At 36.2% G+C, this 13998-nt stretch overlaps 1 protein-coding gene across 1 annotated transcript; it reads left to right on the top strand.

The window, feature by feature from the left end:
• The first annotated feature begins 257 nt into the window (after positions 1 to 257).
• On the top strand, positions 258 to 2872 carry LOC104897060 (uncharacterized). The gene is made up of 3 exons (XM_057390670.1): positions 258 to 390; positions 476 to 621; positions 1759 to 2872. The coding sequence occupies exon 3, from the start codon at positions 1778 to 1780 to the stop codon at positions 2870 to 2872; it is 1095 nt and encodes a 364-aa protein (XP_057246653.1). The 5' UTR covers positions 258 to 390; positions 476 to 621; positions 1759 to 1777.
• The last annotated feature ends 11126 nt before the right edge of the window (positions 2873 to 13998 follow it).

Raw genomic sequence — 13998 nt, 5'->3', positions numbered from 1 at the left:
GTAACGCGTACAGCGACGGCTTCAACGGACGCTAGACGCTGACGACCGTTTCAGACCGTCGTTGATATTGTGAGCTTATATTTTAGAATTTGTTGTATTAGGCGTCGGCTTCAAGCAGTCGGTAATAATAGAAAATGCCGTCGGTAATATTTGCGGTTTATAATTCAGAATTTTAATATTTTGCGTCGGCTTTAAGCCGTCGGTATCTATACCAAAGCCGTCGTTGAGTATAACGACTTAATACCCACTACTCCCACTCAAACTCTATTCTCAAGTATAACCTACGAAACAAAACACAACAGTGCCGTCGTCTTCTTCACAGCGAATTTAGTTCAACCTCCTTCACCTGCGACCGGCGACCGGCGACACGCCAAACGCTTCTCCTTGCCGGTAATTTCTGAAACTCTGTGTTTATTTTTTATTTTTTAATTTTTGTTACAAATTAAACCCTAAAAATTGGGTTTTGGGAATGTAGGTAGCCATTCCATCAACTGCCGGCGCCGCGAACTCACTACATCCGCCGCCGCTGTCACCGCGCAACCCATTCATTCCGCCGCCGCCGCTGTTGTTGCGCAATTCGCTCCTTCCGCCGCCGCGCAATTCTGTCTGTTTCTCCAGTTTGTAAGTTAGAAACCTGCTGTTGTTGTCCTCAAAATACTTGTTGTTGTTGTGGTTTGTTGTTGTTGTTGTCGTTTGTTGTTGCTTTAATTTGTTATTGTTGCTGTAATTTGTTGTTGTCGTTGTTTGTTGTTGTTGTTGTTTTGTTGTTATTGTTATTGTTATTTTTTTTGTTGTTGTTTGTTGTTATTGTTGTTATTTGTTGTTGTTGTTAATGTTATTTGTTGTTGTTGTTAATGTTATTTGTTGTTGTTGTTGTTTGTTTGTTTAATTTTTGGCTTTGTTTTTGTTGTTGTTGTTATTTGACTTGAAAATATATTGCTATTAATTCTTGTGAGGGAAAGTGTGGACCTCAAGAAATTAATAAAGTTGGAAAATCAATACACTATAACCAGATTCACAAAAAAACATAGAGTTCAATATCAATCATTTCACAAAACCCGAACCTAGCTGCGTCATGGTATGACCACTACTTAGAAGCGATTTAGCAACGACCGGTACAATTTCAAACTCCGGCGTCCCCCCAAGGTTAGCACAGTGATCACACTATCCTGTGTACCTGGATTCCGGGATTGGATATTGTCAAGAACCGCTCACAATAATGTTGGGGGAACAAAGTCAAGAAGCAAAGGTTTTTGTTATAGCTTTTTGGTAGTTCACAACTTTGATTTTTATATGAATGTTACAGCATGCCTCACTTGAAGCTTTTAAAGATAGTCAACAAACTCATCATAAGGAGGAGTCATAAAATACACTTCAGGGAAAGAAGGTTGTTGAAGCAAAGATATAGCAACAGCTTTCACTCATCAATCAACAAAATGCCATAATTGAATTTGCAGCCTTTGAAATTATTTAACAAAGGTTATTGGACCTCGCTTCTTTAATCTTAAGACGAGATTCATTAATGTCTATCCCTCCATGTGTCATAGTATGAACACTAGTTGTTAGACGTTTCGCATGGTCTTATTGGTGATTGATAAGGTAATCTTTTGTCTGTTTGTGATGTTGTCTACTTCAATTATTTCTTTCTTCTGCTTCTCAAAGACATGTGTAATATGTACTTGGGTAACGACTTGCTACACTTGTTATACATTTAATTTGAGTGTTTAAATAAATATGTTTGCATCATCATGTTCCTAGAATTGTAGAGTTGGGCACCATGAAACGGAAGGAGCGTTGGTGGATGTATGATAGATATGACAATGGGCGTAACTTGAGGCCCGAGTTCTTGAGGGGGGTTGATGAATTCATTGAATTTTGCAAAGCAAATCCTGAAAGCCCAGGGTTGGATGAAGTTAGATGCCCGTGTCCGAAATGCAAGAACAGACGTATGCATGACGCAGACACGGTTAAAGTGCATGTGTATAAAAAGGGATTCATACCTGATTACTACGATTGGTATTCTCATGGTGAAGAGCTCCCTCGATCCGCACATGAGCCATCTAATCCATACCGTGAAATGATTTTCGATGCTCTTGGGAATAACTCAGAACCGTCCAATGTTGAAGAGCCTAGTGGAATGGACGAGGAGCCTAATCCTCAAGCAAAAGTGTTCCTTGACCTATTAAAGGCTTCTGAGGAACCATTGTACGAAGGGAGCTCCATGTCTGTGTTGGAAATGGCATCTAGAATTGTATCTCTGAAGTGTGAGTACAATTTGCCACATAGGTGTGTTGATGCGTTTGCTTCATTAGTGAAAGAAGCAATACCTAACAACAACAACATGAGTAACACATTTTACGATACGAAGAAGATTTTGGAGGGATTAGAGCTTCCCCACGAGAGGATTCATGCGTGCCCCAAAGGTTGTATGTTATTTTGGAGAACTGATGCACACTTGGACAGATGTACAGTGTGCGATAGCGACAGATACAAAAGGACTTCTAAGGGGTCTTTAGTTCCAATGAAAGTTCTGATTTATTTCCCAATCACACCGAGATTGCAAAGGTTGTATGCAACAAAAAATGTTGCTGAAGAAATGACATGGCATGCCAAAAATCCAAGAGCCGAAGACAAAATGGCTCACCCTAGCGACAGTGAAGCTTGGAAGCATTTGGATAGATCCTTTGACGAATTTGCATCTGAGCCTAGGAATGTTCGGCTCGGTTTGTGTACCGATGGGTTTGGTCCACATGGAAAGTTTGGGGGTCAGTATTCATGTTGGCCGGTCATCTTAACCCCGTACAACTTGCCGCCATCGATGTGCATGAAGAAACCCTTCATGTTCCTTATCGTTGCTCGTTCCTGGTCCTAAAAATCCGAAGGGGAACTTGGATGTGTACATGCAACCCTTAATCGAGGAATTGAAGCAATTATGGGATGTTGGAGCAACAACTTATGATATTTCTAGGAAACAAAATTTCAATATGCGTGCTGCCATTCTTTGGACAATAAGTGATTTTCCTGCGTACGGTATGCTATCTGGCTGGGCTACAGCTGGGAAAAAGGCATGTCCTTACTGTTTGGACAAATCTAAAGCTTTTTGGCTCGACCATGGGGGTAAAGTTTCTTGGTTTGATTGTCACCGTCAATTCCTACCCCTAGATCATCCTTTTCGTAACAACAAAGTAGCTTTTTGCAGAAATAAGGTTGAAAAAGGGTCTCCGCCACACATCATGTCTGGGGATGAGTTGTGGTCCTGTGTTAAAGATTTGCCAAAGGCTACAGATGGGCCAGAAGCACTTAATACTTTGAAAAAGTTGAAAAAAGGGTGGTTCAAACAAAGCTGTCTTTGGGAGCTCCCATACTGGAAAACTCTCCATCTTCGTAACAACCTTGACGTCATGCACATTGAGAAAAACTTTTTCGACCAACTAATTCACACAATTATGGATGTGAAAAAACAGACATCAGACACTGTTGCATCCAGAAAAGACATTGCTAAATTATGTAAAAGGCCTCAACTTCACGTTACCAAGGATGCGAACGGAAAATATAGGCAAGTTAGAACCAAATATAGGCCATTTAGCTCATTTTAGGCCCTATTGCTTGAAAATGAATGAAGTTGAGTAGTTTTAAGTTAGTTTGAATCATAAACACCTCAAACATCCTATATATACTTAGTTAAATGTGTTAGATTGTAGTTTTGATTGAAATTACAAAATATAGGCAAGTTAGAACCAAATATAGGCATTTAGCTCATTTTAGGCCCTATTGCTTGAAAATGAATGAATTGAGTAGTTTTAAGTTAGTTTGAATCATAAACACCTCAAACATCCTATATATACTTAGTTAAATGTGTTAGATTGTAGTTTTGATTGAAATTACAAAATATAGGCAAGTTAGAACCAAATATAGGCATTTAGCTCATTTAGGCCCTATTGCTTGAAAATGAATGAATTTGAGTAATTTTAAGTTAGTTTGAATCATAAACACCTCAAACATCATATATATACTTAGTTAAATGTGTTAGATTGTAGTTTTGATTGAAATTACAAAATATAGGCAAGTTAGAACCAAATATAGGCATTTAGCTCATTTTAGGCCCTATTGCTTGAAAATGAATGAATTGAGTAGTTTTAATTAGTTTGAATCATAAACACCTCAAACATCCTATATATACTTAGTTAAATGTGTTAGATTGTAGTTTTGATTGAAATACAAAATATAGGCAAGTTAGAACCAAATATAGGCTATTTAGCTCATTTTAGGCCCTATTGCTTGAAAATGAATGAACTTGAGTAGTTTTAACTTAGTTTGAATCATAAACACCTCAAACATCATATATATACTTATTAAATGTGTTAGAGTTGTAGTTTTTATTGAAATAACAAAATATAGGCAAGTTAGAACCAAATATAGGCTATTTAGCTCATTTTAGGCCCTATTGCTTGAAAATGAATGAACTTGAGTAGTTTTAACTTAGTTTGAATCATAAACACCTCAAACATCCTATATATACTTGATTAAATGTGTTAGGTTGTAGTTTTTATTGAAATAACAAAATATAGGCAAGTTAGAACCAAATATAGGCTATTTAGCTCATTTTAGGCCCTATTGCTTGAAAATGAATGAACTTGAGTAGTTTTAACTTAGTTTGAATCATAAACACCTCAAACATATTATATACTTATTAAATGTGTTAGTTGTAGTTTTTATGAAATAACAAAATATAGGCAAGTTAGAACCAAATATAGGCTATTTAGCTCATTTTAGGCCCTATTGCTTGAAAATGAATGAACTTGAGTAGTTTTAACTTAGTTTGAATCATAAACACCTCAAACATCATATATATACTTGATTAAATGTGTTAGGTTGTAGTTTTTAATGAAATAATAAATATAGGCAAGTTAGAACCAAATATAGGCTATATATACTTAGGTTGTTTTTGCTCATTTTAGACCATATTGTTTGAATATGCGTGCATAAGAGTATATTATTTAACCAAATGCAGGAAACGTACAACAAGAAGCTGGATGATTGTAGCACTCAAGGGTCACAACCAAACCCTGATTTGTTGTATTGGGAGACAGTTGGTGGAGGAACAGAGGAAAAGTGCAGGGGTTAGGTCAGGGAGATCATTTGTATTACAACTCTTCATCTGGGCGAGGAGGAGTTGGCTCTTCACAACCATATGAGCCATCGATTTTTTCTCAGCTAGAGGCGCAGGTGGAGGCCAAGGTCGCTGCACGGATGGTAGAAGTGGAGGCAAAGGTTGCAGCACGTCTGGAAGAGTCAAACCGGGCCCTCGTGCAGGAAATGATGCGGAACATGACTAATTTTGGTCACTTGTTCTCAGGTTGCAACACAGGACCCTCTCCACAACGCAGACCAGAGGATGACCCGGGGTTTGGTGGTGGCGGCACTAATGCTACACAGACACCAGCTACAGTGTAGTTTGTTAGGTTTTGACAACTAGCTAGATTACTAACTTAGATTTTGTTCATAATTAGTCTAATTTTATATATGCACTTAGTGTCTATATTTATCGGCATATGTCTAGTTTTTTTTTAGGTGTCTCGGTATATTTTTTTGGAACTCCACTTTTACTCGATTTCCTGACACCGGGATTTATTTTGCGTATTAAGGTAGTTTGTTTAATTATAGACATTTAGTGTCTAATTTTCCCGACATTGGGATGTATTTTGTGTACATAAATCTAATCTATTTCATTTTTAATTTGCATATTTCTTTAGTTTAAAATATATAATGCGATGGAGGCGACGCAGGAACATGTTTAATGTAGTATATGTCGATGTTGGCGTGCAGTACAGGTTTGAGTATAATTTTGGAAAACGTTATTAAATTATTTAATATAATTAATAAAATCACGACGGCTAAACTTGAACCAACGACGGCTTAGCAGTCGTTGAACAAGAGAGCAATGACTGCCAAGGAAGAACAAAGCAACGACGGCTTGAGGATGTTAGCGACGGTTCAGAGCCGTCGGTGAAACAACGACAGCTTCAAAACGTCGCCTACTCACCGACGGTCCCACACCGTCGTTGATACACCGACGGCTCCAAACCGTAGGTGCTAAATTCTTAACGACGGCTAGCCAATCAGTCGTTGAACACCGTCGCTGATCCATCAACGACGGCCAAACGGTCGCTATTTGCTTATTCAACGACCAAAACTGCAACGTCAGTTGGATAGCGACCGTTGGCCGTCGGTATTTATATTAGCGACGGCTTTTGAAGAATCAGCGACGGCTTTAAGCGGTCGTTGACTGGCCCTTTTCTTGTAGTGTAAGAAGATAAGATAGAAGGTGGGATTTTATTGAGTTAACCCATAACTGGGACTGTTTAGGAAATATGAACATCTTTTAAAAGAAGGTGGATCCCAAGTTCTTCACTGTTCACTTGCATAATAGAGGTATATATACATAGATTCAGGATGTTTGCATTTATTTTTGTTAAGAAGGTGAAACATCATATACATTTTGTCCATTGACATCTTCACTTTGCTGGTTTCATCTTTTCTAATACTTTCACCGCATCAAAATTATTGCAATGGTACTTATCTATTTTTTAGTAGTTCTTTAATTCATGCAAAACCTCTACAAATGGAAAAAAAGATATTCCTATACATAGGACCACTCATAATAAACAACTTTCCTCTCTCCTTATTTTAACATAAATATTAGTTATCCGACTTTCAACTCTCTCCTAAATCTTCTTTCTAAAGGCAAGTGTTGCATTAATTTTTGAGCAAAGGAAGTAATAATCTCAACAATAATATTACTTTTCAAGAAAATAGTATAATAACTAATTGACTAGATTTTGTAACTAGAAAAAAAACATACTTCCTAACACTCTAAATTAAAGTCGAATTTCAAAGGAATACTAATTTGTTATGTTGTAACCAACACTATGGAGCTTGAGTAAACAAAACTTTTATAGTGCTCCCAAAAGCACTTAAACTCCGTGCTTTCTCGTAAATAGGAACATGCACCCAAGTGGATGTAGAGCATGGTGCACCCTATGCTAAACGACGTAGTTTTAATAATTTAAGAGTATAATTTTTAAAAAAGTTGTTATTTGTTTTCTTAAATCTTGCAGCTTGTTAGGAAGTATGTTAAACATGCACCCCAGAAAACACCACTATTCCCTCCCTACCCCCGAAAACACCACGTCTCTCTCCCCCACCCCCAAAAATCACCCCTACTTGTTCACCCCCGAAAACCACCCCCTCCACTCCTTCACCCCCGGAAAACCACTAAACCCAACCACCTCACCCCCGAAAACCACCAATCACAGCCACCACAGCCTTGAAAACCACCCCTTCCACTCCCTCACCCCCAAAATACACAAAACCTAGCCACAACCACCATGAACCCACCCACCAAATCCTATCAACACCATACTCACCACCACGAATCCCAAATAACCAAAAAAATAAAAATCCCAAACCACCCCATTAAACCGTCAAAGCAAACATCACCATTATTATTTCTGGGTGGGGCTTATTTTTGGGGTAGGGCGGTGGGTTTTAGGTAAGGGGATAAATTCTTGTAGGTGTAGGGTTGTTACGGGGGTAGACGATGGGTAATGGATAGAGGGCCTGATTTCGGGTAGGTGAAGGATTGTGATTGTTTATAGGTGGGTGAGGGGTTATTTCGGGAGTGGAAGGGAGCTGATTCGACAGGATTAGGTGCGATTTTGGTAGTGGTCAAAGGATAGGTGGCAGTGGAGGAGGGGGCAGTCACTGTCTGGGGGGGAATGGAGCGACTCTGTTAGAGGAAAAGGGCAGTGCAGGGGGTGGGATGGGAGTGGGGGTGGGCAAGGGAGAAAGACAATGGAGGGGGGAGCAGGAGAGAAGAATGAAATGAAAAAAAAATGGAGGAAGAAGAACCAGAACAAACAAGGAAGAAGAAGTAAGTGACATGTATGCAATTTACCTGCACCAACAAGTGACTAACCGATCATGCCCTACTGAAGGAATTTTAGGCAAAATTTTGTATTATTTAAAAATAATCAAAAGTTTGTATTATTGCGAGAGAACGAATAAAAGTTTGTATTATTCTAGTTAAAAAATTCTTTAATGAAAACCATATATTCATTTATAATATATTCGTTTTATTACAACTCATGTTCTTTTATAATTGGAGATTAACATGTTATTTAATTTTAAATTGTACGTTCTTTTTATCTTGAAAAGTTGTTAAATAAAGTTCATGTTCTTTTATTATGTTTTCTGGGGTGTACAAGGAGCATTGTGCATCCTATTGCATAATCCATACTTTGGTACTTTCTATCATGCACACATAGTTGCTATATGCAACCTTCATTTAGTATATGCAATCCACATAAATTCCATCTTCCTTCATAACCATTGGGGAAGTTACTAATGTATGCTACATTGGTAGGGGTTTGTTTGGCAAGAAGTTGGTGAGTCAGTCAATAGACAAGGTTCAAGAATTGAAATTCAATTCTTCAATGTGTAGCCATAGACAAGGTTTTAATGAAGAACTTGAGTAGGAGACCAATAAAGACGAAATGTTTTGTGATAAGTGAATTCAAAACAATATGCAATTTGTGATGTTATGTTGTGAATTTTGATTTACATGGTTATGTATCTCGTGTTCTAATTTTGAGTTATAATAGAAGTAAAAACTGACTAGTTGAGGTGATTAGGATTTCCTAATGCAAATGGTAATATAATTTTTGTCTATCAAAAATTAGTTTTTTCCAAATGAAATTTTTCAAGTGGTAAATGTTTTTTTTGAACTCGATTTGAACTATTGCATTTTTTTAATTAAAATACTTTAGAGGTTTTATAACTTAAATTTTTTTTAAAAAAAAATTGTATTGAATACGACTGTACATTACGCTACCCCTTATCTAGAATCTTAATTCTTTTCTCCCTTCTTTTTCCTCCCTCCTTTCTCCCTTTCCCTGTCCCCTCTTGCTGCCCCCAATTTGTATGTCATTTATTGCTTGCAAATTTTGTCGAAAAAGTGACCACATTTCCTCTCAGAATTTTTCCAAGTTGGTTTGAGAAGCAATCTAGAGCAGAAATAGTCTTAGAATAGTACGTACTATTTCCTTTTGGGCGGTTTGGGTACTGATTTCGTGTTGGATTTATACTAATTTTGAAGAACAAGATTCGAATAAGTTAATGGCTCCAAATTCCAATTAATAAATACTGATGAGGTGGGAAAAGATTAAAGTTATCCTTTGGAAAGCATATATAGCATGTTAAAAATAACATTAAACAATGAAAAAGAGAAGTTTGCTAGATTATGACTGTGTTGCTAGGGCGTTTAATTAATTGAATGTACATAAAACATTTGAACACAAGTTTGCAATGACAATGTTCACAAATACATTTTGTTTTTTACCTAATAAGATAGTTATCATGTTTGAAATGAAAGAAGATTTTGACACATATTCATCACAAAGGGTAATATATAGTGCCCATCGTTATATGATAACTTGCACTTGCAAAAACTTTGAAGAAACAGATCAGATCACTTTTGGTACTGAAAACTTAACTTTTGCATTTGAAATTAACTTTTTATATGAAAAACATAACTAATGCTTAAATGTTATTAGTTATTAATTTATTCATAGTAGTTAAATAATATGAAGTAATATTTATGCTGCTAGGATTATTGTATTTTCATACCTTGAGAATCATACACATAAGCACATTCGTTTAATAACAAAAGTATTACATAAGTATATGTGCAAAAGGTGGATAAGATATGTAAAAAGGAAAGTGTGAAAAAGAGAAATAATAGATAAACCAATGTAACCCCATGGCGATATGAAACCGCGAGAAAATTAGTTATGCAATCTCATTCTCAAAAGTCAGGATAATGAAGATGCAAGAAAGGCACTCCAAGAAGTCTACGAAAATACTACTGCAATTATAAACAAAGTCTTAACTACAAAACCCTTCGTAGAAGAACAATACTCATCAAGTACAACTACATTGGTTATTTTATACCCGTAGGCCGTATGGTTCAAAAACAAAGAGAGTAAGTGCAAGAAAGAAAAGTCATTTTGAGAAGACTAAAAAAATAAATACAAAGAACCAAACTGAAATGGGTACAATAATTACTCCAAATGCTAGGTTGTTTTAAGTTATTTTTTCAGGTTGTCTTTTGTATTTGACATTTTTAGATTTGTAAAAAAATTGTTTCTTCGTTTATATTAGAAACCAAGATAATGCTCAATTAATCTTAACTAATTATAGAACAACACTAACTAATGTATTGAATATGTTAAAAAAAAAAACAATAAAAATCTACATAAAGATTATTAGCTCTAAATTATTGTGCTAAAATACTTAACTAATTTGCCAAAAATATTAACTAATTCGCCAAAATATTATCGTGAAAATTTGTGAGACGCGATCCATTTTCTAAAAAAATATATATCTTGGGTTGGTCAGGTCTCACGTTAAGACTAACGTGAGGCCGTCTTTTTTAAGACATTGTCAATATGCAAATACATTCTTAGATGTTGTTGGGGGTTGGAGTATCCATAATCGAGTGACAGGATATGCGGGTAACCACATTTGCTGGGTTTTCTTTTAAAAGCCAATGGCCCTATGATGCACGGAAAGGAAAAATGGATAAGAACACGACATGAAAATGGAAAATATCATTTTTATAATATCACAAAAAGCGAAACGACTAGAAAACATCAAACAAAAGATTTACATAATTTTTTTTATTAGGAAAGATAATCGGTTCGAAGACCAACCCCTGCTAGGCTATTAGCCTGCATGGCACACCAGCTCAGAGGTTGGGTACAAGGCTAAACCGCCCATAAGTAAATGCCCAAAAAATTGTTGGGACAAATATTCGAACCGAAGACAATGCCTTGAAATTTCGGGTGGTACTCCACTGAGGTACCACCTCTTCCTCACATAAAATATTATATAAAAAGTAAACAAATCAACTTTATAAATAATAAATTATACTCCATAAAACTTGGTTTTATGATAAACATATATGAAAGCATAAGTAGAATTTAGCCAAGTACATATCATTATTTAGCCAAACTGTTACAGCGATGAGAGAGCTAAGGCTACTAGCTTGTTGGGAAGAGAGAGAAAGAACAAAGAGATGACATATTAGGTTTGCGAGAGTGCCATATTACTGCTCTCATATTGTTCTTTTTTTCTTTTTTATTAAACAAAAGGGAAACGACAGTTTTCCGTTATTTGCCGTTTTTCATAAACTTTCAAAATCAAGAAATGTTTCCCGGCCTTATTTTAGTCACATTTTTGAAACGTTTCCGACAAGTATCATAAGTGTCGTGTCGTTTTTGGTGTTAAAAACTCGAAAGATTAGATCGGAACATTGTTTTTTCAGGCTGGGTCATAAGATAACCGGCTTAAATTTCGCATCATGGTTAGTGTCGGCTGACTTTTTGCCTTTCTTTGCTAACAATTTGATAAAAGAAAAGTAAAAAACTAGTGTAACACACAAACTTAGCGCAGCTTACAAGAACACTACTTGAATGGCGTTATTTCTGTAATTTTGACCCTTCCTTTTCCAAAATCTCAGAGCAAAGTCACTTATATCTTTTAAGATCATGAAAATTTGTTACGGAGTGTGACTTGAAAAATCATGTTTTTTTTATGGACTGGTCAAGACTCTTACTCCATGAAAGCTCCCATAGCTTGGGACTCTCTTTATTTACCTAGAAGTTGTGGAGGGTTAAACATCAAAAATCTAGCTCTCTGGAACAAAGCAGCAGTTTCTAAGCATTTCTAGGCAGTTTGTCAAAAACAAGACAGGCTTTGGATTAAATGGTTACATGAATACTATATTAAACAGCAGCCCATCCTATCCATGATAGTCCCTAATAGGCTGTTGTTATGGCTGAATTTTTTGACAGGATGACACTGACGCAACATAATTGGAAGAACATTAGAGAGAACTGAACATTCTTGTATGTAATGACAGTCAGTCACTAAGCATGATAGTGAACCATATTAGTTTGGTGGATCTCCAACCACCCGCGGTTTTTACCCACCTTCATTGGGGTTTTTCGCGTCACCATTTTTGTGTGTTCATCCCCTTTGATCCCCTTTGCATTCTTTTGTCGCGTTGTCTTTAACATAATCTGGTTAAATCGTTTCAAACTTTAATTTCGTCGTAAGCGATAAATTTTAGCATAAACATCTGTCATGGTCCCTGAAGAAGGTTCTGGAGAGTAGAGAGATATTTCAAGATCTGCAAACTATACATATGCTTCAACTTCATGAATTCTCAATTAAGAAGCTGTATTTGATTATGCAGGGTGAGCATAAGCATGTAAATTGGAAGAGAATTGTTTGCAACAATAAAGCTAGCCCTAAAGCTTTATTTGTCACTTGGCTTATCCTTCATGGTAGATTGGCTACCAAAGATAGGTTATTTTCTTGGGGTATTGCAAATGATCATTTCTGCCCTCTATGCAATGAAGCTAGTGAAAGTATATCCCATCTGTTCTTTGATTGTCCCTTCTCTAGGGATATTTGGAAAGCCTGCCAGCAGCATCTGAAAGTGGTGGTGACCCTAAGGGACTTGTCAGCTGAAATCAGCGTTGTAGCCTTGAAGAGTAAGAGAAGAGGAGCTAAAGCACAACTATATTGCATGATGTTTGCTGAAGCTATGTATCAAATATGGCTTCAAAGAAATGCAAAAGTTTATGGGGGTCTTATGCTTGATACTGTAACTAATGTTAAGCGGATTTGTTTTAGAGTTGCTAGTAGATGTAGTGATTGTACTAGGCAACTTCTTCTCTTACTTGTAGTTTGTCTTACTGCTTTGCTAAGATGTTCTGCTTGCAGAGCTTGGATTCTGGTTTGGAGTTCCCAGGCCCTTCCTAGAAGGTAAGGGGGCTCATTCCTTTATCCCTGTCCCTTGGTGATCGATGGTTTGATGTATGTCTTATCCTTTTTTTTTGGTTATCAATAAAAATTTTGAATTGCCAAAAAAAAAATATTCATGTTCTTTTACTCATGGTCTTTGGGTGATCTAATTTGGATCATTCTATGACATATTACAATTTAGATAAATTTCATTAAAGTCATGGGACAAGTCATGGAGTAAGTAAAGGTAGATCCCACATGCTCAATTTATAATTCGAAAAATTTAAAGTTACAAAGTAAAATATATTAAAAATTTGCCAACACTCATAAGTTTTTATGATCCATAAATACACATCCAATTTGCTATATTTTGCACAATTCTAAAGTTATTAATTTTCTCTTTAGATATTATATACTTGAATTTTTACATGAGCGGGGTGCATTTGTGAAAATGGAACATGAAACATGATTACCTTTTGTAAGATGAGAAATAAAGTTGATGAGTGATAGATATAATATGTTTTTTTGGATCATTGATGGCCATGCTCTTAGGTACCCTAATTTTACCAATTGGATCTCATTGTTTCTCCATCACCTATCCTCCGTAAAACCTCTGTCGAACCAAAACTCCATTAACAAGTTGTAGAGAGGACTAGGGAGAGAGCACATTTGGTGGTAGTGAGTTAAATTCGAAAAAAAAGCTGATTGGGTGTGCAGTAAACAAAAATAAGTGATTTACTTGTTACTCAACCAACTTCTTTCCTATCTTTTTGGTCAGCTACCCGGCCCAGTAAAACTTTAAATTTCTAAGATTTACCCCATTTTGGACGAGTCAGGTCAAACACGTCTGGTACCTGACACATTCTTTAGTATATTTTTCACGTACTTTACTCAAATGAACATAATAAAAAATTGTTCGAATATAAAATGTATAAAAATATAAAATATTCTAAGTGCTCCATGGACCATGGAACACTACTACCTTCCAACTTTTAGAGGGTTGTAGATACATTCATACATAAATTATTTTTTGTCCTATTTTTGGTAATAATTAAATTGAATCAAATCTATATCATGAACAAAACACACCATTTTTTTTGGTGGGGAGTGAGAAACTTGTGTCTG

The sequence above is a fragment of the Beta vulgaris genome, chromosome 7 (genome assembly GCF_026745355.1).
Source record: "Beta vulgaris subsp. vulgaris cultivar EL10 chromosome 7, EL10.2, whole genome shotgun sequence".
Lineage (NCBI taxonomy): Eukaryota > Viridiplantae > Streptophyta > Magnoliopsida > Caryophyllales > Amaranthaceae > Beta > Beta vulgaris.
The sequence above is the reverse complement of the archived record's forward strand: the minus strand, read 5'-3'. Positions and strand labels throughout refer to the sequence as shown.